The sequence below is a fragment of the Dipodomys merriami genome, unplaced genomic scaffold, assembly GCF_024711535.1.
Source record: "Dipodomys merriami isolate MVZ:Mamm:240054 unplaced genomic scaffold, mDipMer1.0.p SCAF_13, whole genome shotgun sequence".
Lineage (NCBI taxonomy): Eukaryota > Metazoa > Chordata > Mammalia > Rodentia > Heteromyidae > Dipodomys > Dipodomys merriami.
Genome location: NW_027202604.1, coordinates 16347503 through 16372150, shown reverse-complemented (window position 1 = coordinate 16372150; position 24648 = coordinate 16347503). Strand labels below are relative to the sequence as shown.

Sequence of the window (24648 nt, the reverse complement as noted above, 5' to 3'; positions counted from 1 at the left end):
AATGAACTGTACAATGTGGGTGGGGGAGAAGTGAGAGAGAAATGATGGAGGGGGTAACAAGTTTGACAAGAAATGTACTCACTATCTTATATATCTAACTCTAACTCCTCTGTATACTACCTTTACAATAAAATTAAAAATTTAAAAATAAAGATTGTTCATTTCTTTTCATTTTATTGATGGTAATCTTACCAGAATTTTTGTTGTTTTTGTTTAACTTTTACACTACAGGCATGGGAGAAGTTGCTGTTTGGAGTTTGCTTTTTTCATGCTCTTGTGCAAGAGAGAAAGAAATTTGGTCCTCTTGGTTGGAATATTCCATATGGATTTAATGAATCAGATTTACGTATCAGTATCCGACAACTACAGGTAAACTTGGAAAGGAGTAACATTTATGACAGAGAACTATTAACCAGCCCATAGACTATGATTACTTAATAGTATTTATACCAAAGTTTCCATTTAAAAATTGTGACATTATTTTATAGAAGTTATTGATACACAGCTTATATAATATACAGCTTAATAATATAGCACTTGCCTAGTGTATAAGGCCTTGGGATTGACCCCCAGAACAGAAGAAGAGGAAAAGGAGGAGAAGAAGGAGGAGGAGGAGGTGGAGAAGGAGGAGGAGAAGGAAGAGGAGGACGAGGAGGAGGAGGTGATGGAGGAGGAGGACGAGGAGGAGGAGGAGGAGGAGGAAGAGGAGGAGGAGGACGAGGAGAAGAAGGAGGAGGAGGAGGAGGAGTAAGATGAGGAGAAGAAGAGGAAGAAGAGGAAGAGGAAGAGGAGGAGGAGGAGGAGGAGGAGGAGGAGGAGGTGATGGAGGAGGAGGAGGAGGAGGAGGAGGAGGAGGAGGTGATGGAGGAGGAGGAGGAGGAGGAGGAGGAGGAAGAGGAAGAGGAGGACAAGGAGAAGAAGGAGGAGGAGGAGGAGGAGTAAGATGAGGAGAAGAAGAGGAAGAGGAAGAGGAGGAGGAGGAGGAGGAGGAGGAGGAGGAGGAGAAGAAGGAGGAGGAGGAGGAGGAGGAGGAGGAGGAGGAGGAGGAGAAGAAGGAGGAGGAGGAGGAGGAGGAGGAGGAGGAGGAGGAGGAGGGGGAAATCATTAATGTTTTATCAACTTTTAAAAATGAGTCGAAGCCTTAACTGAAATAATCCCATTAATTTGAAAATGCTAATACAGTCATTGAAATTGGTACTTATTTTTGTTTTAAATATTGGTTTTTAAGACCAATGTTGTTAGTAGAAGCTGGAAAAATGTTCTGCTAAAACCATCATACTGCCTATAATCAGTCAACTGGAAATGCATCATCTAGCTAGGCTGCAGTATCCAGTCTCATCAGCCTTCCTCACCTGACCATCAAACATACAGGCACCATGTAGTCTCATGTTTCATACTCTAGGAAATAGGAATAAAAGAGGAGATCCATCTGTAAGTCATCTTCACTTAATATACCAGTAGGAGCTTCTCTTCAAAACGCAAACCAGGAAACTGATGGCCAGGTGTATAAAAAACTCTATTTTGTGTATATGCCACAGATTTAACATTACATTCTCTTGGGATCTCCTCATTCAGTTTTGGCTAATGTGGGGACCAAGTTGAACATACTTTTGCCTTTCCCCAAAAGGGAAGAAAATTTCCTCTTTTTATAAGTAATTCACTCTCTGCAAAGATGGTTTTCTCTCTTTTTGGTCCCCCTCTCATAGCTCTTGCAATGGCTGAACTAAGTCTTGGGCCTTATTTTACCATGACTCTGGAGAATATAGAAGATATTTTCTAAGCCATATACCATTTCTACTATAATTCCTGCTGTTATAGCTAAACTACAGGGACAGACAAAGCTCTCAACCAATAATATAACATGGTAATGCACATACTACCCCAGATTCCTGTATATTGGGGATAAAGAACTGGAAGAAATAAATTCAGGCCTCCACATAACTGCATTTTTAAGCTCCATGTCATCTTTTGTATTGTCATTGGGAAATGAATAAGAATATACAAGTATGTAAGTAGTTTTTCCATTACTTGTATTATGAGGAAGGACTAAGGAATCTACAAACACCATGTGCTGCCTATCATTCAAACTGTGTCATAGTGTGTGAACAAAGCTCAGGTGCTAAGTTTTTTTAATATATATTTTTTATTGTAAAGATGCTGTATAGAGGGGTTACAGTTACATGAGTAAGGTAATGAGTTCACTTCCTATGGAGCATTGTTACCCCTTCCTTTGATTTTCCCCTACCATTCCTTCCCTCCCCACCTCCCCACCTCCTCCCTCCTCAACCCTGAAGTTGTAAAGTTCGTTTTCAACATAGTGTCTTGTACATCTCATTGTTACAATGGGTCAACCTGTATCCTTATTTCAGCATTTTGTTATTTTCCTTTCCCTCCCCAAATTAGAAAAATGTATATACAAGATGCAGGGTACCAGAATCAAATACAGTGAAAACAGGGGTTATACCATGGGGGAAGAACTACAAAAGAAACAAAAAAAACCACGTAGTACATTATAAGTACATTGAAAACAACAGCAACAAAGATAAAACCTCTTGTGTCCCTATCTTGGGGTTCATTTTGCTTTGCATCATCTTATATGGACATATGTACATAGCTTTTGTCAGGTTCTAAGTTTTTAAAAAGTGTTTTTATCACATCATGAAAGGTGCCTAGGCCAGGCACCATGATCCTAGCTTGGCACTTACAGCATTGAGGGCTATGGGAAGCTGTCTTGTCCATTGATTAATGACATCCCAGGTCTATACCCAATAGATACTAGAAGTATTTCACATCTCTCCACTGTTGTGACTAACTAAATCATGTCCAGATACTACTAACTATCTTCCAGAGACAAAATTGATCCCAGATAAATTTATCCAAATTTATATGAAAAAGTCTTGGTAATTTCTATTTCTTTCTCATTAAAGGAAACACACAAACACTGTGTGTGTACATATATACATGTGTGTATGTGTATATATATATACATGTATACACACACATACATGTATAATCAAAATCAGTAGATGCTAGCAATTTAAAATAAAACATCAAATCCCAGATACCCAATGACAACCTATAACATTAATGCTTGCAATCTCTCAAGTGTAGTAGATAGCTAATACCATGAAAATAAGGTGAAAGAATTCTTTAAGATTCTTCTTTTTCCTTTGTTTCAGTTATTTATAAATGAATATGATACAATTCCATTTGAAGCTATCTCTTACCTTACTGGAGAATGTAATTATGGTGGAAGAGTAACAGACGATTGGGATAGGCGCCTCCTGTTAACCATGCTGGCTGACTTTTACAATCCACACATAATCGAACACCCTCATTATAAGTTTTCTCCCAGTGGAAACTATTTTGCACCTCCCAAAGGAACTTATGAGGAATACATTGAATTCATCAAGGTAACTTATAACACTGAAAATAAGGTTATATTTATGTGTGATTTTTCTAAGAACAATGTTGAAATATTCCCCTCTAATGTATATTTTTAGTTAAGTATAGCTGTGTTCAACTTTCAGTGTCTTTTTTTTTAGTAATTACTGAAAATGGAAAAGTGATGCTTCTATTATTTGATATTTGGTTTGATTTTTAGCTCTTTTTTTTATCTACAGATGCCTGCTTTATGACCCAATGTTTTCTAGGGGATAAAAAACAAGAACTTCCCTGTATCCTCTTACATAACTGGCTGGAGCCTATAAATTAAGGTGTTTTTATAAAAACAAATTATGGGGGAGGTAAAGAGACACCAAAATCGAGTGACATAGAGTGAAAAAATGCAGCAGTGGTACTCGGTAGAAGCTATGATGAAAACTGTACAACTTGTGCGCAACTGGGAGAGAATGAAGAAAGCAGCGACATTGTCCAAAAAGAAATATACTCATTACTTAACACTAACTCTCCTGTATATTACCTTTATAACACCAATCTTTTAAAACCCAACAAATTAACAGGAGAAAAAAAGAATACAATTTGTATTGATATTAAATTTTTATGTATATAAGGGCTTCACTAAAAAGTGAAAATCAAAAGAAATGGTTGTATTTAGGAGTTTATAAACCATTATGGAAAACTTACTAAAGAAAAAAAAAAGATGGCTTGGGCTTCCAGGGAAAAATAAACTGTGATAAAGTAATTAGGAAATATAGGGGGAAAACAGAAGACAAGGGCTATTTGAGTTTGAGGTGCCTGTGCAGACTCTCCCCGGTGCTAGGAAGAGTAGTTCTCTCCATTTTGCTACAGGATGAAGGATGGGGGCAGATTACATTCTGCTGTTAGGTAGCTGAGGGAAGGGCAGAGGGCTTTCTGACTTTGTTGGTTTTAAATTGCATTCACTCAAAATAATTCTATGGTAAAGTGGCATGTTTTGGTGTGGCATATCTTGGTTCCTTTCTGTATCCAGCAAACGTGTGATGCATACTTACGTTTTCTGGTAGAAACTTCCATTTACTCAAGAACCAGAGATATTTGGATTACACGAAAATGTTGACATTTCCAAAGATCTTCAACAAACAAAAACCCTTTTTGAGTCCTTACTCCTCACCCAGGGAGGCTCCAAACAGACAGGATCCTCAGGAAGTACTGACCAAATTCTAATAGAAATTACTAAAGATATACAGAAAAAGGTAATGTTTATCGTTAATAGATACAAAAATGTATTCATAGGACATTATGAAAATCCCACTTTCCAGAATTATGTCTGAGCAAGATACTTTACTTCTCTAAGCATTAGTTTCCAAATCTGGTAAGTGGTATATTAATGGTATATGAATATCAATTATATAAAGTTTTGTTTTGTTTTTGGTGGGTCATGGGGCCTGACCTCTGGGCCTGGGTTCATTCCTCAGATCTTCAGCTTAAGGCTAAATGCTCTACCACTTGAGCCACAGTGCCACTTCTGGCTTTTTCTGCTTATGTGGTGGTGAGGAATTGAACCCAGGGCCTCATGCATGCAAGGCAAGCACTCTACCACTGAGCCATCTTCTCAGCCCCAATTATATAAGGCTTTGGGGACATTAAAGAGAGTACTAATTTAAAGTCGTTCCCAAGACGCCTGTTACACAATTCAGTTCTTTAGTAACTTCAGTTGTAGATGAGCTAGTGTACATATAATTTGTTTTCACTTCTAAATAAAAGGCAAAAGACTTACTTTTACAAGATGGACAGAATGTTATGAAGATGTTGGTTCAAGGAGAAAATGGCTTTTAATCTATAGTCTAGGAGGTGAGGAAATACAAGAAATAAGATTGGTGCCAAGTTAGCTTTCTGTTTTCATAATTCAGCCCAATGTACTTAACCCTATCAAGTAGAGAGAAATTTTCTCTATTGTCACCTTTCTTCAAAATTATTAGATGATTATGGTCCTAAGATCTTTACAACTCCTTTCGAAGGTAGAAGAAGCCCACATTTCAGTTTCAAGCACATTTACAGGGCAGAATCTGCTTCCTAGTCCACTTGCCTTTGAGCGCACACGCAGCACCCCTACTTGATTTTTACCTTTCTTTGAGGTGGGCCTGTTCATCCTAACTTTGGCTATGGCTGCTGGAGAGCAGAAAAGAGAATCACTGTGCTTTTGCAAACCACTCCTGTGCTGCCACTTCTGCCCTCTACTTCTCCTGACACTTGGCTCCACTCTGGTTGATCTATGTAGGGAAAGGGTCTTGCCCTCATACAATGATGGCTCCTACAAGGTCCTGGAAAGGGTACTTGGAAGGGTACTTGGTCATATCTGGAGGAAGAGGTGGTGCTGAGCCAAAAGACCCTGGAGTTACACCAACCAGAGCATTCCTTTGTGCCACCCTGGGACCATCACCTGCTGAGAGCCAGGGTAGATCACTGGTTGGGACACTCATTTAGGAGAATGAATTAAGGTTTCTCAGGACTTGTTTAGCAGTCCCAAAGTCCCCATCCTCATTTCTCTAGCATTTCTGAGATTTCTCATAGAAATAACTCAGTGACCCTCTCTCTTGGGCCTGAACCCTTCTACATTTATAAGGCTAATTATTTGATAGGTAAGCTAAGCTACTTAGATCAGATTGATAGTTAATTAGAAACAAACAGTTTTGAGATGGTAAGTTTTTATCAGTGGATAGTAAGACCCAATTTACAGAAAGAATTCACACAGCTATTCAGAAATACATAGCTTCTTTAAAGTGCTAGGCCATTAAGCACATGGGCATTGGAATCAGAGACCTGTGGATTTAAACAGACTTGTATGTGTGCCATTGGGCCAGTTATTTAACCTCTTTCAACTTAAAGATCTTTATAAGATGGAAATAAAAATGACTACTTAATATTATATGATAAAACTCATGCAAAGCATGGTGCCTGCCACATAGACAGACCCAAGTGTTAGCTATTATTGATATTATAGTTGAATGAAACTAATTATCCATTCTGGGAGTAATCTGTGGTCTTCAAAATCCATTATTTTAGCTCCCAGATGACTTTGACATTGAAACAGCACTACACAAGTATCCTGTGAGGTATGAAGAGAGCATGAATACTGTATTAGTACAAGAAATGGAACGATTTAACAAGTAAGTACCTCCACAGTGATTTAAAAGACAATTTGCTGGGCTGGGAAGGTGGCTTAGTGGTAGAGCGCTTGCCTTGCATGCATGAGGCCCTGGGTTCGATTCCTTAGCACACATAAGCAAAAAGAAAAAAGCTGGAAGTAGCACTGTGGCTCAAGTGGTAGAGTGCTAGCCTTGAGCTGAAGAGCTGAGGGACAATGCCCAGGCCCAGAGTTCAGGCCCCACGACCGGACCCCCCCCCCAAAAAAAGACAATTTGCTAAAGTTGATAAAATGAGACACTAGCAAAGAATTAAATATTTTTTAAAGATGAGCAAAACGTCTCATTTAGATTCCCCCCTTTAAAAATTTCCATGCTGTTTTACCCCAGAAGAGAGTATCTTTTACAATGCAAAAATGATGCTGGAAAAGAGAGCTATTCTCATTAAAACATTAATGATAACTTATTAATGATTACTTCACACTCATTTGTTACTATTCTCTTCAAGAAGACAAACTGAGCATTATCTAGATCTAGGTGTAGTTATGCCTTTTGTCATTTTTCTGCTGCCTAACACACATATATCTCCCTCTTTATAGTGAATCCAATGGGTTTTACCACATGATAATAAAACATTTGCTTTAAATTTTTATTGACTTTTCTGCAGTTCAGTCCTAGGTTAAGGAACATAGATTTGTTGTGCTCATGAATTTTCTGTAGTGCTTCCAAGTTTATTTTGGTTTCTTGACTTGTTGACATTTAAAAGTAAAGTATATTAAATACCATGTTACACCAATTAATTCAGTTTGCTGTTGTTATTGTCAGTATTTGGAGGGTTGGTGTGGTTGTTGAGTCTTTTGTTTTGTTTGTGGTGCTGGGGATCATACAAAGGGCTTACTTGTATGTGAGGCAAGAGCTCCACTATTAAGCTACATCCCCAATTCTTAATTTAGTATTTTGTATACAAAGACAATTATTTATATTTAATAGCATATTGTCTCTCATCCTCTCAGGCTTCTGTTCTCACACAGGTTTATTTATGATGTTTTTGATAGTTTGGGCCTAAATGGAAAGCAAAGTATTTGCAAATGTGTAAATGTAAAACAAAAAATGTACATATTAGTACAGTATTTCCCCTTTCATTCATTGTGTAATATCTGTTTAACTTTTTCCACATTTTCACAAGATCTATAATATTACTTACCTAATATTTTTCCCTAAATGAATCTCTGCTTAACCTATCTAGTCTGAGTCAATGTAACTCATATCAAACTTCCAATATCATTTTTTATAGATAAAGGATAAAAATCTAAAATTTATATGGAATCGTAAAAGGCTCATGAGAAAAAAATTAAACAGGAGGCACCACACTACTTGATTTTTAGCTATAGTCTAAAGTAACAGTAATTAAAACAGATATATCAAACAATAGAACAGAATAGAAAGCCCAGAAAGCAACCCCACACATCTATGGCCAATTGATCTTTGAGATAAGTGTTAATAATATACAATGGAAATGAGACAGTCTCTTTGGTAAATGGTATTTGGAAAATTGAATACAAAAGAATAGAATTGGACTCTTAACTCATTACATACGTGCATATACACACATCAACTCAAAATAAATCACAGACTTAAACATAAAATCTGAACCTATAAGTTACTAAAAGAATTTGACTTTAGTTTGGACAATGATATTTAAGATTTAATCCCTAAAAGCAAAAATAGACAAACAGGATTATCTAAAAATAAAAAGATTATTTATAGCAAAGAGAACCACAGAGTGAAGAAATACATTACAGAGTGAAGAAATAGATTACAGAATAGGAGAAAATATTTGCAAATCATACATCAGATAAGGTAATAATATCAAATCAAGTGAAGTATCACTTCACTCTGACTAAAATGGTGATTACTAAATAGTCAAAAGATAAGTTCTGGCAACAATGTAGATTAAAGGGAACCTGCATACATGGCTGGTGGAAATGTAAATTAATATAATCATTATGGGAAACAGTATGACATTTCCTCAAAAAACTAAAAATAGCATTACCCGTGATAATGCTATCCCACTTCTGCATATTTTCCCAAAGATTTGACATCATTATGTCAAATATGTCTCTGCTGTCTGTGTGCTAGCTATGCTGTCTGCTCTCTATATGGCAACACTATTCACAATTGCCAAGTTACAGAGTCAACTTAAGTGTCAGTCCAGTAATAAATAGATAAAGAAAAAGGGGTATATACATATACACAGTGGAATTTTATTCAGCCCTTAAAAGAAGAAATCCTATCATTTGTGACAACAAAGATGGAATGAGATAATATTATGCCAAATGAAATAAACCAGACACAAAAGCAAATACTAATTCTTCTTACTGAAACACGTGTCCTAACATGGTAATTAGCATAGATTAGGTGATAGGGGAATGAAGAGATAATAGTTAGAGGGTACAAAGCCTCCATTAGAATGAACAAGTTTGATTATTAGCTATATTAGCATACCTAGTATATGCTAATATAGCTAATAACTGAGTACTGTACATTTCAGTACAGTACTGAAAGTAAATTTCTAATGTTCTCACTGCAAAAAATATTAAATATCTTTAGTGATAGATATTTCAATTAATATAATCTTTCAGCATTATATTAAAAACCTTGATATTTCTTTGTAACCCATAAATATATACAAGTATATTTTATCAGTATATAATAAATTTCAAAATTAACCAGGTTAAAAGCAATGATAACCAGCAAGTCAAAATATTTTGTATGCTAAAACTATTATTCTATATTTTAAAATGTGTGTAATATTTAAAGTTTTTAAATGTTTTTTCAAGAGAAGGAAAGGGTGATATTGTCTAAAAGAAATGTGCTCTTTACCTGGCTTTTTAAATGTAACCCTTCTGTACATCACCCTCATAATAACAATAATTTTTTTAAAGAATAAGATAAAGTTTATTCAAATATAACTTAAAATCACCCCACATATCACCACCAGTAGGAGGTGAGTATACTTTGTTTTGTACTCTCATATGGTTGTGAGTGTGATTCTTGTGTTTCTCCTGGAAAAATTGTTGTATTGTTACTATGTATATATTGATAAGATAATTTCTTTCATTTTAGTTTAATTAGAACTATACGTAATACTCTACGAGCCCTTGAAAAAGCTATCAAAGGTGTAGTTGTAATGGATTCTGCATTGGAGGCAATTGCTGGCAGCTTACTTATTGGAAAGGTTCCAGAAATGTGGGCCAAACGATCATACCCAAGTCTTAAGCCCCTGGGAAGTTACATCATAGATTTTCTAGGCAGATTGAACTTTTTGCAGGTAAAAGACTTTATACATATAATGTTAATAATTGCCTGTGTTCACATTAATGTCTCTGGTGAATGGGATATGGTTATCAATTTCATCATAATCTAACAAAAAATTCAAATACATTTCAAATATTGAATTGAAAATATAACTTTTACTTTAATCAAACCCAAGCAATAAGTGACATTTATATTTTTGTACTTGATCTTAGCAAAAAGGCCAAAAAGTCTTAACATTTTATTTTGAAAGTTTTAAGTTTGTGGTTTGTGGATCTCTGAGATGAGCTCAAGACCTGGGAAAACTCTGGTACTGTATAAGAGGAGACAGGAGAGCCAGAGGAAGTGTGAGGGAGGAGAGCAAGAGGGGAGAGGAGGGGATTGAAGAGGACTTCTTTGGGGCTAAATATGTAACTGAAAAGTCCTATCTTGAATGGGAGACTAGCAATCTCAGTCTTTAGTTGAGTCATTAAGGAAATATGCGAGATGATCAATCTGAACTAAACCATGTGTGATTAGGTGTATTTTGGCAGCATTTTCTGAGTGTACTGATTGGAGAGAGGAAAAATACAAGAAGACTGCATGCAGAAAGAAGACTGAATTTTTGGAGGTTGCTCTAGGCATAGAGACAAGGGGATCAAAGGAGTTAACATACAAGGCTGTATTTAGACGGTATATCATATGTCTAAAGACGGTAGCCTTTGTTTTTTGTTTTTTTGTTTTTTGTCAGTCGTGGGGCCTGAACTCTGGGTCTGGGCGCTATCCCTCAGTTCTTCAGCTCAAGGTTAGTGCTCTACCACTTGAGTCACAGCACCACTTCTGGCTTTTTTCTTTTTGTTTATGTGGTGCTGAGGAATCAAACCCAGGGCCTCATGCATGCAAGGCAAGCACTCCACCACTGAGCCACCTCCCCAGCCCAGACGGTAGCCTTTGAGTGGAGTACAATAATAAATCCTCAAATAATTTACACCTTTTTACACAAGATTTGAGCCTTTCAAACTGTGACTCATTCATACTAATACATTATTTTGAATTTCCAAGGAGAGTAACTAAAGGTGAAAGAGGTGGGAAGGTGGTTTGATGGCAGGGAAAAGAATGTGATAAAAAGAAGGGATGACACACAGAAATCAGAACCAGAAATTTTGTGTAATGTGATGTTTGTATGCACACAAAGGTGGACATAATTTCTTTTTGTTTTTCCTCTACAGAACTGGCACGATTCAGGAAAACCCTGTGTGTTTTGGCTCTCAGGTTTCTTTTTTACCCAAGCCTTTTTAACTGGAGCTATGCAGAATTATGCCAGAAAATATACTATCCCTATTGATTTACTAGGATATGAATTTGAGGTACAGTAACTCCTTAAACTCAACAATAGATCTTACATTGAAGCCATGTATTTAAGCAAGAAAGATATGCAGAATTTATATATTACAACCCATTATAAACAATTACGCTTCTTTTCAGTCTTGGTGCCCCATGAAGAAAATATACAATGTTTATCTTGTTGCCTCTAGGATAGAACTTCCTTTTGTCTCAATAGTTGATTTGAATAACCCAAATTTATTTTTCTATTTTATAAAAAAATTTGAGGTACAATAAAACCTGATAAAATGCTTCAAAAAGAATTATACAGTGTTACATACTTTCATATGCCAAAGCTGAAAACTGTTCACAGTCTAATAAGCTATTTCATAGTAGAGTTTCCCGTAATGTGTTCTGAATATTTAGCTCGTGTTTTCTTTTTCTATATGAGTACCATGTGTATGGAGGATGGCATTAGTAGTGTGGACAATGTTAATAGTGTGGGTCTCTTCCTTCAGATTATTCCTTCAGATGATTGTGACGTAGCACCAGAAGATGGTGTTTACATCCATGGATTATATCTTGATGGAGCACGCTGGGACAGAGAGAGGTCAGCACTTGGAACTTTACAACTCCCTTTACTTATAGCTGAATCATAGATCAACTAGGAAGTCAGCTGCATTTTGTTTTTAAACCAAACAGTCTATTCTAGGGAATGAGTCAAGCAAAGTATCAATTTTTTTTTTTTTTTTTGGTCCAGTCGTGGGGCCTGAACTCTGGGCCTGGGCGCTGTCCCTCAGCTCTTCAGCTCAAGGCTAGCACTCTACCACTTGAGCCACAGCGCCACTTCTGGCTTTTTTCTTTTTGCTTATGTGGTGCTGAGGAATCGAACCCAGGGCCTGAGGCATGCAAGGCAAGCGCTGTACCACTGAGCCACCTTCCCAGCCCCCAAAGTATCAATTTTTTTTATGTAAACCATTATTCAGTCTGGGACAATTGATAAGTGGATTAATTTTAGGCCCTATATAATTTTTGGTTTATATTTCACTGGTCTTTCATAGTAGAACCAGTTTGAAATTATTTTCCTACTTGTTTTCTAACAATTTGCAGCTTTAAAAATTGTTTTCTATTTGTTTTGTGACAATACTGAGACATAAACTCAAGCCCTAGATGTTGTCCCTCAGCTTTCTTTGCTCAAGGCAGGCATTTTACCACTTGAGTCACAGCTCCACTTCCAGCTTTTTCATGATTAATTGGAAAGCTGGCACCAGTGGCTCATGCCTGTAATCCTAGCTACTCAGGAGGCTGAGGAGATCTGAGGATTGTAGTCCAAAGCCAGCCTGGGCAGGAAAGTCCTTGAGACTCCTATCTCCTATAAACCACTCAGAAAACTGGAAGTGGTGCTGTGGCTCAAGTAATAGAGCACTAGCCTTGGGCTGAAGAGAGCTGAGGGACAGCGCCCAAGCCCAGAGTTCAGGCCCCATGACCGAGAGAAAAAAAATCTGTTTATAAGGTGGCCACCAGTGGCTCAGGCTCAGGACTCTAGCTGCTCAAAAGTTCTGAGATATGAGGATTACAGTCTGGAAAGTCTATGAGACTCTTATCTCCAATACACCACACACACACACACACACACACACACACACACACACACACACACACACACACACACACACACACTCTTATCTCCAATACACCACACACACACACACACACACACACACACACACACACACACACACACACACACACACACACACACACACACATTCTGTTTATAGGCTCAATCTTTTGTTTCCAGAGACTTTGTTCCCAAGATTTTAAATGCTGAGATAGGAGAAATTGGCCAAGAGGGCAATAGTAAGGTGGTTGGTTCTGCAGAGAGAATTCTGAGACAGTGTTATGAAGGAGATTCAACTGCATATAGTTCACTTTAGCATTTCTCTTTCTTTTTATATCATTTTGTTGCCATTTTCCCTTGCTGTATATATTCATTTTTTTCTCCCTTCTTTCTTTCCTACCTTTCCAACAAAAAGAATGTAGCACAGGAAAAAGAAATCACCATTTCTAGATAGGCAGGTCTGTGCTTGAATCCTGACACTGGCCCTTTCAAGCTGTATAACTGGAAGAAGTGTTCATTGTCTCTGAGTTTCCAATCTTTACCTGGAAAGCATGAGCAGGAATGGGGACAGAATCATTGTAAAGATTCAGTGTAGTGGCATAATGTATGCTTCATGGATTGTATGTAAAACCTGGCAGACATCGACATTTGTCTACCATTTCCTACTTTGCCTGTCCATAATTTCCTCATTTCTCTTAGTCTTTCATTGCCTCTTCCCCTTCCCTCTCTACTACTCTTCATCCTTTTGCTTACTCTTCCTGATCCCTTTTCTTCTTCTGTTTCCAATACTTCTTTTTCTTCCTCTCTGATCATCTCTTATTAGAAGCTAATATCTAAGTAGCAATATGTTCTAAGAAGCAAATTTCAGAAATAACTAATAACACCTGTCAATTTCTTTTCACAGTGGATTGCTTGCTGAACAGCATCCCAAACTTCTGTTTGACCTGATGCCCATCATATGGATAAAACCATGTAAGTATATTTTTAACAAAATTTCCTCAAGGTTTAGGGAGAAGAATAATAGGCATTAACTATTCTCCCAGATAAGATTTTGCCTTAGCATTCTAGGATTTGCCCAAGTTAAGTTTTTTTTAAAGATAGTAATACCTGGAAATACATTGTTTCTCATTTGTGTGTGTGCCATTTGCATTATTTTGGAAATATCACTCTGCTTCTTAGCTAATGAGGCTTGAACGCAGGGCTTGGGCACTGTTCCCGCCACAGCACCACTTTTGGCCTTTTCTGTTTATGTGGTACTGAGGAATCAAACCCAGGGCTTCATGCATGCTAGGCAAGCACTCTACCACTGAGCCACATTACTAGACCCCCTGGCACTTCTATAAGGAGTTTCTATAAGGAGTTTTTATAAGGAGTTCTATAAGGGGATTCTGAGATATACAGCCGCCTTTCCCTATGTTGCTTCTGAGCTTCCTTTGAACATTGTCCAGAGGTACAAATAAACCTGGCACCAAATGCAACTAGTAACTAGCATTTTTACCCTATAAGAAACCCTTAGACCTCAGAGCTACCAGGAGCCCCAAGGAATAGATATCAGTTTTACCCCCTTGGAAAGGTCACTTGTTCCTTCCATAATCATTTTCTACAAGTCTGAAAAAGGGAGGTTTATTCACTTGTTTTTTCTAATTAATTAACTAAATGATGCTGGAGATTGAATCTTTGCATATATTAGGAAAGTGATTTAGCACTAATTTTAGTCCTAATTTTCTTATTCTGTGTAATTTTTTTTGAGGGAGGGCAGATTACTGGGATTTGAACTTAGGGCTTGTGCTTGCTAGGCAAGATGCCACTGAGCACTACTCCAGTACATACATAATTTTCTTACTCTCAAGTAACAGTGAATAAAAAATATTTCCAATCACTCATAATCACCACCCAACCTACCAAATATTTTCTTTATTAAAGTGTTCAATTACAAGAAGGGTGACCTGCTGAGAAAGGTTCCTAATATCTCATATTTGATTTTCAGAACTTGTACATAGATTTTGAGTTGGCAAGAGTTGGAGTCTGTTTCTTACTAATAGCGTGCTAAAAACAAATAGAAATGCCAGGTTCTCTCCTCCCTTCTCCTCCCCTCCGTCTCTTTTTCTTTCATAGCTGGTATTCTACCACTTGAACCATGCTTTCAGTTTGGGATTTTTGTTGGTGCTCAATGAAGATAATCTGGAGGATTTGTCTGGCTGGGCTAGCTCTGAACAGACATTCTCAGATTTCAGTCTCCTGAGTAGCTAGGATTTTAAGTGTGAGCCACTAGCACTCAGCTTGAGTTTCTTAGCGCTCTAAGCAGTTGTAATTCTCTTTAATTTCCTCAATTCCCACACATTATTCTTCTTCCTATCTTGTCCTCTTACTTTTTCCCTTCCATTATGCCTACTGTTATCAAAACTTTAAAATTAATTCCTGATTTCTAGACTTAGATTCATGTACCTTATGAAATAATTTGTCTTCTTTCCCAACAATAACAATATACTAGCTGTAAAAACAAACAAAAAATCCCACACTTTAAAATCTTCAAATATGAGGCTGGGAAGGTAGCTCAGTGGTAGAGCGCTTGCCTTGCATGCATGACGCCCTGGGTTTGATTCCTCAGCACCACATAAGGAAAAAAAAAAAGCCAGAAGTGGTGCTATAGCTCAAGTGGTAGAGTCTTGAGCTGAAGAGCTGAGGGACAGTGCCCAGGCCCAGAGTTCAAGCCACACAAATGACAAAAAAAAAAAAAAAAAAAAAAAAAATCTAAAATCTTCAAATATGGTAATCAAGATCTTCACTATTTTATTACAAGATAGTTGTTCTAATACTGTACTAGTAGTGGATGTTTTCATCATAGTAAGTGGATATATTTCTCTTTTTTTAAGCTGAAAAATCTAACATTGTGAAGTCAAATGCCTATGTTTGTCCTCTCTACAAGACAAGTGAACGTAAAGGAGTTCTTTCTACCACAGGACACTCTACTAACTTTGTTATTGCAATGTTGCTAAAAACAGACCAACCTCCTCAACATTGGGTTAAGCGTGGTGTTGCTTTGCTTTGTCAGTTGGATGACTAAATTGGGCAAACTTAAAAAACCTTGTTTTCACATAAAAATGTTATAATAAAATCAACTATCTTAGTGTCATTCTTTGAAATTCTTTGTACTGTTCTCTTCTATAACACTTTCTTTTCCTCCCTCCCTCACTTCCTCCCTTCCCCTTCCTCCCTTCCTCCCTTCCTTCCTTCCTTCCTTGTCGGTCCTGGGGCTTGAGCTCTGAGCCAGGGCGTTGTCCCTGGGTTCTTCAGCTCCAGACAAGCGCTCTACCACTGGAGCCACAGCGCCACTTTCAGTTTTCAGGTGATTAATTGGAGATAAGAATCTCAAGGCCTGGGCTAGTTTTGAACCAAGATCATTAGATCTCAACCTCCTGAGTATCTAGGATTACAGGTGTGAGCCAGCATTTGCCTGCTATATCACTTTTGAGATTATACACTTTTGGGATTAGACCCAAACACCTAAGGAAGAAAATTTGAGAGAGGACGGGAGGAAGATGACAGAGATGTAGCTGGGCTATATGTGAGCTCTCCCCAAGAAACCAATTTTCGCAGTTCAGTGCATTAACTCACTACGGGAAAATCACACCTAGTGAGCCACCATAGTACAGAGATTCTGCCTAGTGAGGAAGTACCAGAAGGCCGATTTGAGCACAAGCGGCTGCTGCAGCCACCAGAGGCTGCTGTGGGACCCGCCAGAGACCAAGGGTGCGCATCTCTTCACCCACCTCCAGTGTGGACAGGACAATCAGGACGGGAATTCCACATCCTGCTGGCTACTGTCGGGTGCAGATTGGGACAGGCCGAAAAACCAAAGGAAACTGAGTATTCCCAATGCTTCCCACAGAACAGCTCAAGGAAGGCAGCCACCCCCTCTCCTCCACCAGAGAAGTACGCCATATTTGATACTGGCATAGACCCTGCTACAAGAGCTAGCAGATAACTCAGGACACAAAAGCAGCAGGCAGCACCATTTTTGTCCAGGGCAACGATTTGGACCAGTGAGAGTCTATTCCGCCCAGGGGAAGGCTACCGGGCCCAGCGGGCCCAGGGCCCTGGAGGAGGAAACTCCTCCCTGGGCTGATCAACCTTCACTACCAGTTGAGCCCCCAGCGGCAGCCACGCCTCTGCAAAAGGAATTCCACCCATACTGCAGCCAAACCGGCAGCCCAGTCGGCTGCACGGAGCTCACTAAAATTCATTTTTAAAAATAAATAAAGAAAAACTGGACAGGCTATAAAAGCCAAGAGAGGATCCAGGTTAGAGGCCCAAAAGGGGGGTCCCCAATTTGGGAAAGACCACTGACTCCAACGACGCCCAAGCTCAGTCCCAGTAGCAACAAACTACAGTCTCCAGCCACCTCCTCCCAGCAGCACAAAGGAAAAATAAAAGCAGATCATGCTTTTCAGTCCGGGAAGAAGGTCGCAAAGTCCCCAAGCCTGTAAAGCAGAACTATTTCTGCACACCCGAAGAAGCTGGTTTGGGAAACCAACCAAGCAACAGGGAAAACTGACCTCTACAAGCAAATCAAAAACACCATCAAGGGACTGGAAAGCAGATTTAAGGGAGACATAAAAGCCCCCCAAATAAATAGAAGATACTTTTTTTCTCTTTCCTTTTCCCCCAATTATAATTTTTTAATTTTTCTTTATTCTTAAGCTCATGTGTTTTTCTAGTTTTGTTTTCTTGTTTTTTTCTTTTTGCAACAATCCTATTTTTTTTCCCTTCCTCATTGCTGTTCTGTTCACAACTGGATACACAGCCTACGTTGACCACTAGCCTTCCTCCATAACTGTGTATAGACTTAATCCAGAGTATAAATTGATCACCCAATTCCCTACTGCACAATATTAGTATTCCTAATTTTAGTATTATTACTTCATACATACATAATTGTTCTAATTATTTTTATGTATATATATTTTCTTCTTTCCTTTTTTTGTTTGTTTTAATCTTTCTTCTCTCTTTCTTATTTAGAAGTTAGGTCATAACTTTCTTCCCTCTGTTCCTTTTCTTTCCTACATCCCTCTAATCTGATCTTTCTCCTCCTACATTTCATTGTATATATTAATCTTTCCTCTAACTACACCTCAACCCATTTACAATTATTTCTATTCCTTCATTCCCTATTCAATTTCTTTGCTCTGTTGATCTCCAAGTGTGAAACATTGAGCTAGACTATATCAGTAGTCAGTCAGACAGTGCCAAAGTGGCTCAGAGTGTTATCCTTTTAGCCCAAACCATTCTAAACCTCATAAAATAGCTACTCACTGATTACAACTGTTCATAATCTCTACTTCTGAAACACAATACCCCTCCCTGACAAAGATAAGCAGAGATAAATAAGGGAACACTTATCTATGATTGGGAACTTCTAAAATCAGTGCAAAGATACTGCCTAGGTATGGATTTTTTCCTAAAGCTGTGCTCAGTGGTGGTATTGGGCCTACTTATCCAACGGAGGAGAAATAGAGTGAAATACCTATTTGGATCGTGTACCTCTGAAGTCTGCACAACCTCAGGGCTCTGAGTACTTTCATTCCCCAAAAGGAGAGAGATAGTGAAAACCCTTAACTTGGAGTGAGAACCTCCAAAGTCTGGGCAGCTGTAGATCTTTGGGTTCAGGCTAGCCATAAAATTGTGTTCTGAGATAGGCACTGGTGGCTCATGCCTGCAATCCTAGCTAGTCAGGAGGCTAAGATATGAGGATTGTGGTTCAAAGCCATCTTGGGCACAAAAGTCTGTGAAACTCTTATCTCCAATAAACCACTCAAAAAACCAGAAGTGGCACTGTGGCTCAAGTGGTAGAGCACTTGCCTTGAGCTGAAGAGCTGATGGACAGTGCCCAGGCCCAGAGTTCAAGCCCAGGACTGACAAAAAAATATTGTGTTCTGGTGGAGAAGTGGAGATATTTTCAATTCCAAAAAGGAGAAATAGACTGAAATACTCATTTTTGAATGTGAACCTCCAATTCCTGTGTAACTATAGGACTCTAATGGGGGCTTGTCTTAGAATTGTGATTTAGTGTGCAATTGATACACTCCTCAAAAGGTGTGGTACTGTGGAAACTCCCATTCTTTTTTTTTTTTTTTTTGTCAGTCGTGGGGCTTGAACTCTGGGCTTGGGTGCTTTCCCTGCCTCTTCAGCTCAAGGTGAGCACTCTACCACTTGAGCCACAATGCCAATTCTAGTTTTCTAGTGATTTATTGGAGATAAGAGTCTCACGGACTTTCCTGCCTGGGCTGGCTTTGAACCACGATCCTAAGATCTCAGCATCTTGAGTAGCATTACAGGTGTGAACCACAGGAATCCGGCTGAAACTCCCGTTCTCGATTGTAAAACCCCAAAGTCTGTGCTACTACAGTGCTCTGGGTAAGTTCTAGTCTTAGATGTGTGTTCTTGCATGTAATAGGATATAATCTCACTCACAAAAGGATGAGATAGAGTGAAAATACTCATTGTTGATTGTAAAATCCCAAAGTCTGTGCAGCTACATGGCTCTGGGTAGGTGCTTTTCTTAGAATTCTGTTCTGGTGTGTAATTGGATATACACTCACAAAAAAAGGTGAGATAGAGTGAAAACACCCTTGTTAATTGTAAATCTCCAGAATCTGTGCAATCATGGGGCTCTGGGTTGGTCCTTGTGTTCTAGTGAGGAATTGGGTTTGCTTTCATTCCCAAATGGGCAGAAAAAGCCACAAAAACACAAGAAAAATGTCAAGTCCAGGAATTTCAACTCCCACCCAGGACAAACAGGCAACAGAACATTTAATTTAAAAAAATCCAGTGGATACTTCACAAAATGCTTGACAAACACTACCGGTAAACATGCTGAGTGAAAAACTTGAAAGCCTACATGAGGCCATGCATGAGCGTGATGAGGCAAACAAAAGATTAATAGAGGAATTCATGGAATCAACAATCAGAAAGCTGAATGAATTCCAACAAAAGGAAAGGGAGTCCAGTGAAAGTATAGCCACTCAACTAAGGGATATGAGAGTGAACACAGAAAGCCAAATCAAGGAGGCAAGGAAATCCATGCAAGATCTAAAACAAAGCTTCAACAAAGAAATTGAAGCCATTAAAACTGAACAACTAAAAAGAAGGGAAATAAAACGCAAAGTAGAAAGTTTGGACAGTAGGCTAGACCATGCAGAAGACCGTGTCTCTGGGATAGAAGACAGCCTAGATATTATAGAGAAAGAGCATACAAGTATTCAGAACAAATCAAAAAAATATGATAGATCTATTCAGCACATAGAAGACACCATCAGAAGAATGCATGTAGGAGAGGGCCTAGAAACAGACTCCAAAGGTCTAGGAAATTTATTTAACAGAATCCTAGCAGAGAACTTCCCAAATATGCAAAAAGAAAAGCCTATTCAGATACAAGAAGCCTTTAGAACAGACCAGAACAGAATATCCCACGGCCACATTGTAATCCACACAGGATCAATAGAAACCAAGGAAAGCTGTCAGGGAGAAAAGGTCAAGCACCTATAAAGGAAAACCAATCAGGATAACTACATATTTCTCAGCAGAGTCCATGAAAGCAAGAAGAGCCTGGAATGAAGTATGCTATGCCCTAAAGACAATTATCAACCAAGAATAGTGTACCCAGTTAAACTCTCCTTCATAACTGAGGGAAAAATTAAAACCTTTCACAGCAGAGAAAAACAATATGTCTCCATCAAACCAGCCCTACAAAAGATATTTAAATATGCCCTACACATAGAGAACCAACTAGAACATGATGAAGAGAAGCAGCCCCCAAACAAAGAATTAGAACCAAGGTGACACAGCCCCTAAGAAGGTGAATAACATAACAGGAACTACCAAACACCTCTCAATCCTACCTGTCAATATTAATGGACTTAACTCTTCAATCAAATGACAGAATCTCTAGTTGAATCTACAGAATCCATCTATCTGCTGTCTTCAAGAGATGCACCTTCCCTACAAAAACAAACATATTCTGAAAGTGAAAGGCTGGAATACAATCTACCAAGCAAACGGCCCCCACAAACAGGCTGGAGTAGCAATTCTAATATCAGATAAAACAGACTTCAAATTAAAATTAGAAGAGATAAAGAAGGACACTACATACTAATAAAAGGATCTCTCCTACAAGAGTATATAACAATTATAAATATCTATTCATCAAATACCAGAGCTCCCAAATTTATCCAAAAAACACTACTTTCCCTAAAATCACACATAGATCCAAAGACATTGATTGACTTTAACACACCACTTTCCCCGCTAGAAAGGTCAACTCAGCAAAAAATCAACAGTGAAACAGCACATCTAAACAACTGCATAAACTGCATAGACTGAACAGACATCTATAGACTATTTCATCATCAAGAACATCAGCAACAGAATACACATTCTTCTTAGCATCACATGGAATATTCTCCAAAGTAGACCATATTTTAGGCCACAAAGCAAATCTGTCCAAATACAGAAACATTGAAATTATGCCCTGCATTATCTCAGACAACAAGGGAATAAAATTAGAATTCAATACTAAATGCCACCAAAGAAAATCTTGTAACACATGGAGGTTGAACAACACTGTTGAACCACAAGTGGGTCGTGGAAGAAATTAGAAAGGAAATTCAAATGTTCATGATATTTAGCAAAAATGAACATACAAATTACCAGCTTCTCTGGGACACAGCAAAGGAAGTACTCAGAGGAAAATTCATAACTCTGAGTTCTTACATCAACAAATTGGAGAGATCTCAAACCAACAATTTAATGAAAAGCTCCTTGAAAAAGAGCAACAAGCCAAACCCCAATCCAGTAGCTGGAAGCAATTAACATTAAATCAGAATTAAATGAATCAGGGTCCCAAAACCATAGAATCAACAAAGCAAACAGTTGGTTCTTCAAAAAAAATCACAAAATTGACAGACCCTTAGCAAATCTTACCAGAAAAAGAAGAGAACGTGCCCAAATAAATAAACTCAGAGATGAGAATGGAAACATCACCACAGAAACAACTAAGATTCAGAACATTATAAGGGAATACTTCTCAAACCTTTATGCTAATAAGTTTGAGAATCTGAATGAAATGGAAGAATTTCTAACAAATATTGATATGCCCAAACTAAACCAAGATGAGCTAAACTGACTTAATAGACCCATATCAAGCATTGAAATAGAAACAGCAATAAGAGACTCCCACTCAAGAAAAGCCAGGACCGAATTTACAGCTGAAATCTACAAGGCCCTCAAAGCAGAACTCACACCAATACTCCTCCAACTCTTCAATGAAATTGAAAATGAAAGTTCATTACCAAACTCCTTCAATGAAGCCATCATAACCCTCATCCCAAAACCAGGCAGGGACCCATTTCTTTGATGAACGTCAATGCAAAATTTCTCAACAAAATTCTGGCCAATCGACTTAAACAAGTCATCAAAAATCATACACCATGATCAAACAGGATTCATTCCAGGGATCCAAACCTGGATGCAAATCAATTCATGTAATATATCACATCAATAAGAGCAAGGGTAAGAACCACATGATTATCTCAATAGATGCAGAAAAAGCATTTGACAAGAGCCAACATATCCTTATGATGAAAGCTCTGGAGAAGCTAGGAATCCAGGAATCATTTCTCAATACAATAAAGGCCATGTATGACAAACCTACAGCCAGCATTATACTTAGTGGTAAAAAACTAAAGCCATTTCCTCTAAACTCAGGAACAAGACAAGAATGCCTACTCTCTCCATTCCTCTTTTTGCTCTAGAGCAATAAGACAAGTAGCAAACATAAAGGGTCCAAATAGGGAAAGATGAAATAAAACTCTCCCTCTTTGCAGATGACATGATCTTGTATTTAAAGTACCCTAAAGTACCCCCATGGACTCCATTCCTAAGTTACTAGAGCTGATTCAAAACTTTGGCAAAGTAGCAGGGTAAAAATTAACCCTCAAAAATCAATGGCTTTTCTGTATGCCAATAATGAGAAGACACAACTGAAATCAGGAAAGCAACTCTATTTGTAATAGCCCCACAAAAAAATAAAATACCTAGGAATTAACTAAAGAAGTGAAAGATCTCTATGATTTTAAAACCTGGAAAAGGAAATTAAAGCACAACTAAGGAAGTGGAAAAACCTCCCATGTTCCTGGATTGGAAGGATTAACATTGTGAAAATGGCAATACTTCCAAAGGCTATCTACAAATTCAATGCAATACCCATCAATAACCCAACCTTATTCTTCAATGAAATAGAAGAGGCAATCCAAAAATTCACATGGAACAATAAAAGACCCTGAATAGCAAAAATAATCCTTAGCAGAAAGAATAGTGCTGGAGGAATAACAATACCAGGCTTCAAACTCTACTACAAGGCCATAGTAATCAGAATAGCTTGGTAATGGCACAAGAACAGACCTGAAGACCAATGGAATAGACTGAAGACCCAGAAATGAACTGACAGACCTATGGCCACCTAATCTTCAATAAGGGAGCCAAAAAAAATAGAATGGAAGAAAGACAGCCTCTTCAGTAAATGGTGCTGGTAAAATTGGATAAACAACTGTGAAAACTAAAGCTAGATCTGTATGTATCACCCTGCACCAGAATCAACTCCAAATGGATCAAAGACCTCAAAGTAAAAGCAGAAACCCTGAATACATTACAAGAAGGAATAGGAGAAACTCTAGGGCTCCCTGGCACAGGCTGAAATTTTCTTAATAAAGACTCAAACACAACAAATTTAAGAAAGGTTGGACAAATGGGATTGCATGAAACTGCAGAGTTCCTGCATGGCAAAGGACATAGCTAGTTAGATCAATAGAAATCCCATGGACTGGAAGAAGATCTTAACTAGCTATACAACAGAAAAGGGCCTCATATCTAAAATATACTTAGAACTCAAAAAACTAATTCCCTCAACAACAAATCCTCAAAGAAACAACCACCCCATTAATAAGTATGCTAAAGACTTAAAGAGAGACTTCTCTGAAGAGGAAATAAGAATGGCCAATAGACACATGAAGAAATGCTCCATATCTCTGGCCCTAAAAGAAATGCAAATCAAAACAACATTGAGATTCCACCTCACCCCAGTTAGAATGGCTATAATCAAGAACTCTAATAACAACAGATGCTGGAGGGGATGTGGATGCATTGTTGGTGGGAGTGTAAACTTGTTCAACCACTTTGGAAAGTAGTATGGAGGTTCCTCAAAAGATTCCACATAGAGCTCCCCTATGACCCATTAATCCCACTTTTGGGTATTTACCCAAATGACCGCAAACAAGGCCATACTAAAGCTACTAGCACAAGTATGTTTATCATAGCATTATTCACCATAGCTAAGATATGGAACCAACCCAGATGCCCCTCAGTAGACGAGTGGATCAAGAAAATGTGGTACACACACACACACACACACAATGGAATTCTATGCTTCAGAAAGAAAGATACCTCCCTAAAACTTGGAAAAATTATATTAAGTGAAGTAAGTCATTCCCAAAGAAATTTAGGTTCTACGGTTTTCCTTATTTGCAATAATTAGTGTATATATAGGATAATCTTACCAAATGAACTGAACAGCTCAAATGCTACATATAAGATGGTTACAGGTGGCTTTACACCTGTAATCCTAGCTACTCAGGAGGCTGAGATCTGAGGATCACGGTTCAAAGCCAACCCAGGCAGAAAAGTCTGTGAGACTCTTTAAAAAAAATAAGTTTTTTATTGTGAAAATGCTGTACAAAGGGGTTACAATCACACGAGCAAGGTAATGAGTACATTTCTTATCAAGCATTGTTGCCTCTTATCTCTGATAAACCACCAGAAAACCAGAAGTGGCAC

At 38.2% G+C, this 24648-nt stretch overlaps 1 protein-coding gene across 3 annotated transcripts in view; it reads left to right on the top strand.

The window, feature by feature from the left end:
- The window catches only part of Dnah12 (dynein axonemal heavy chain 12), a 167218-nt gene extending 151323 nt beyond the window's left edge, over positions 1-15895 (top strand). For all 3 annotated transcript variants that reach the window (XM_070018739.1, XM_070018740.1, XM_070018738.1), the window contains 9 exons: positions 232-369; positions 3180-3413; positions 4446-4634; positions 6445-6548; positions 9651-9855; positions 11048-11185; positions 11660-11751; positions 13667-13734; positions 15636-15895. In XM_070018739.1, coding sequence (XP_069874840.1) covers positions 232-369; positions 3180-3413; positions 4446-4634; positions 6445-6548; positions 9651-9855; positions 11048-11185; positions 11660-11751; positions 13667-13734; positions 15636-15826 — 1359 coding nt within the window. In that variant the 3' untranslated portion in view covers positions 15827-15895. The remainder of the gene's footprint in view (positions 1-231; positions 370-3179; positions 3414-4445; positions 4635-6444; positions 6549-9650; positions 9856-11047; positions 11186-11659; positions 11752-13666; positions 13735-15635) is intronic.
- The last annotated feature ends 8753 nt before the right edge of the window (positions 15896-24648 follow it).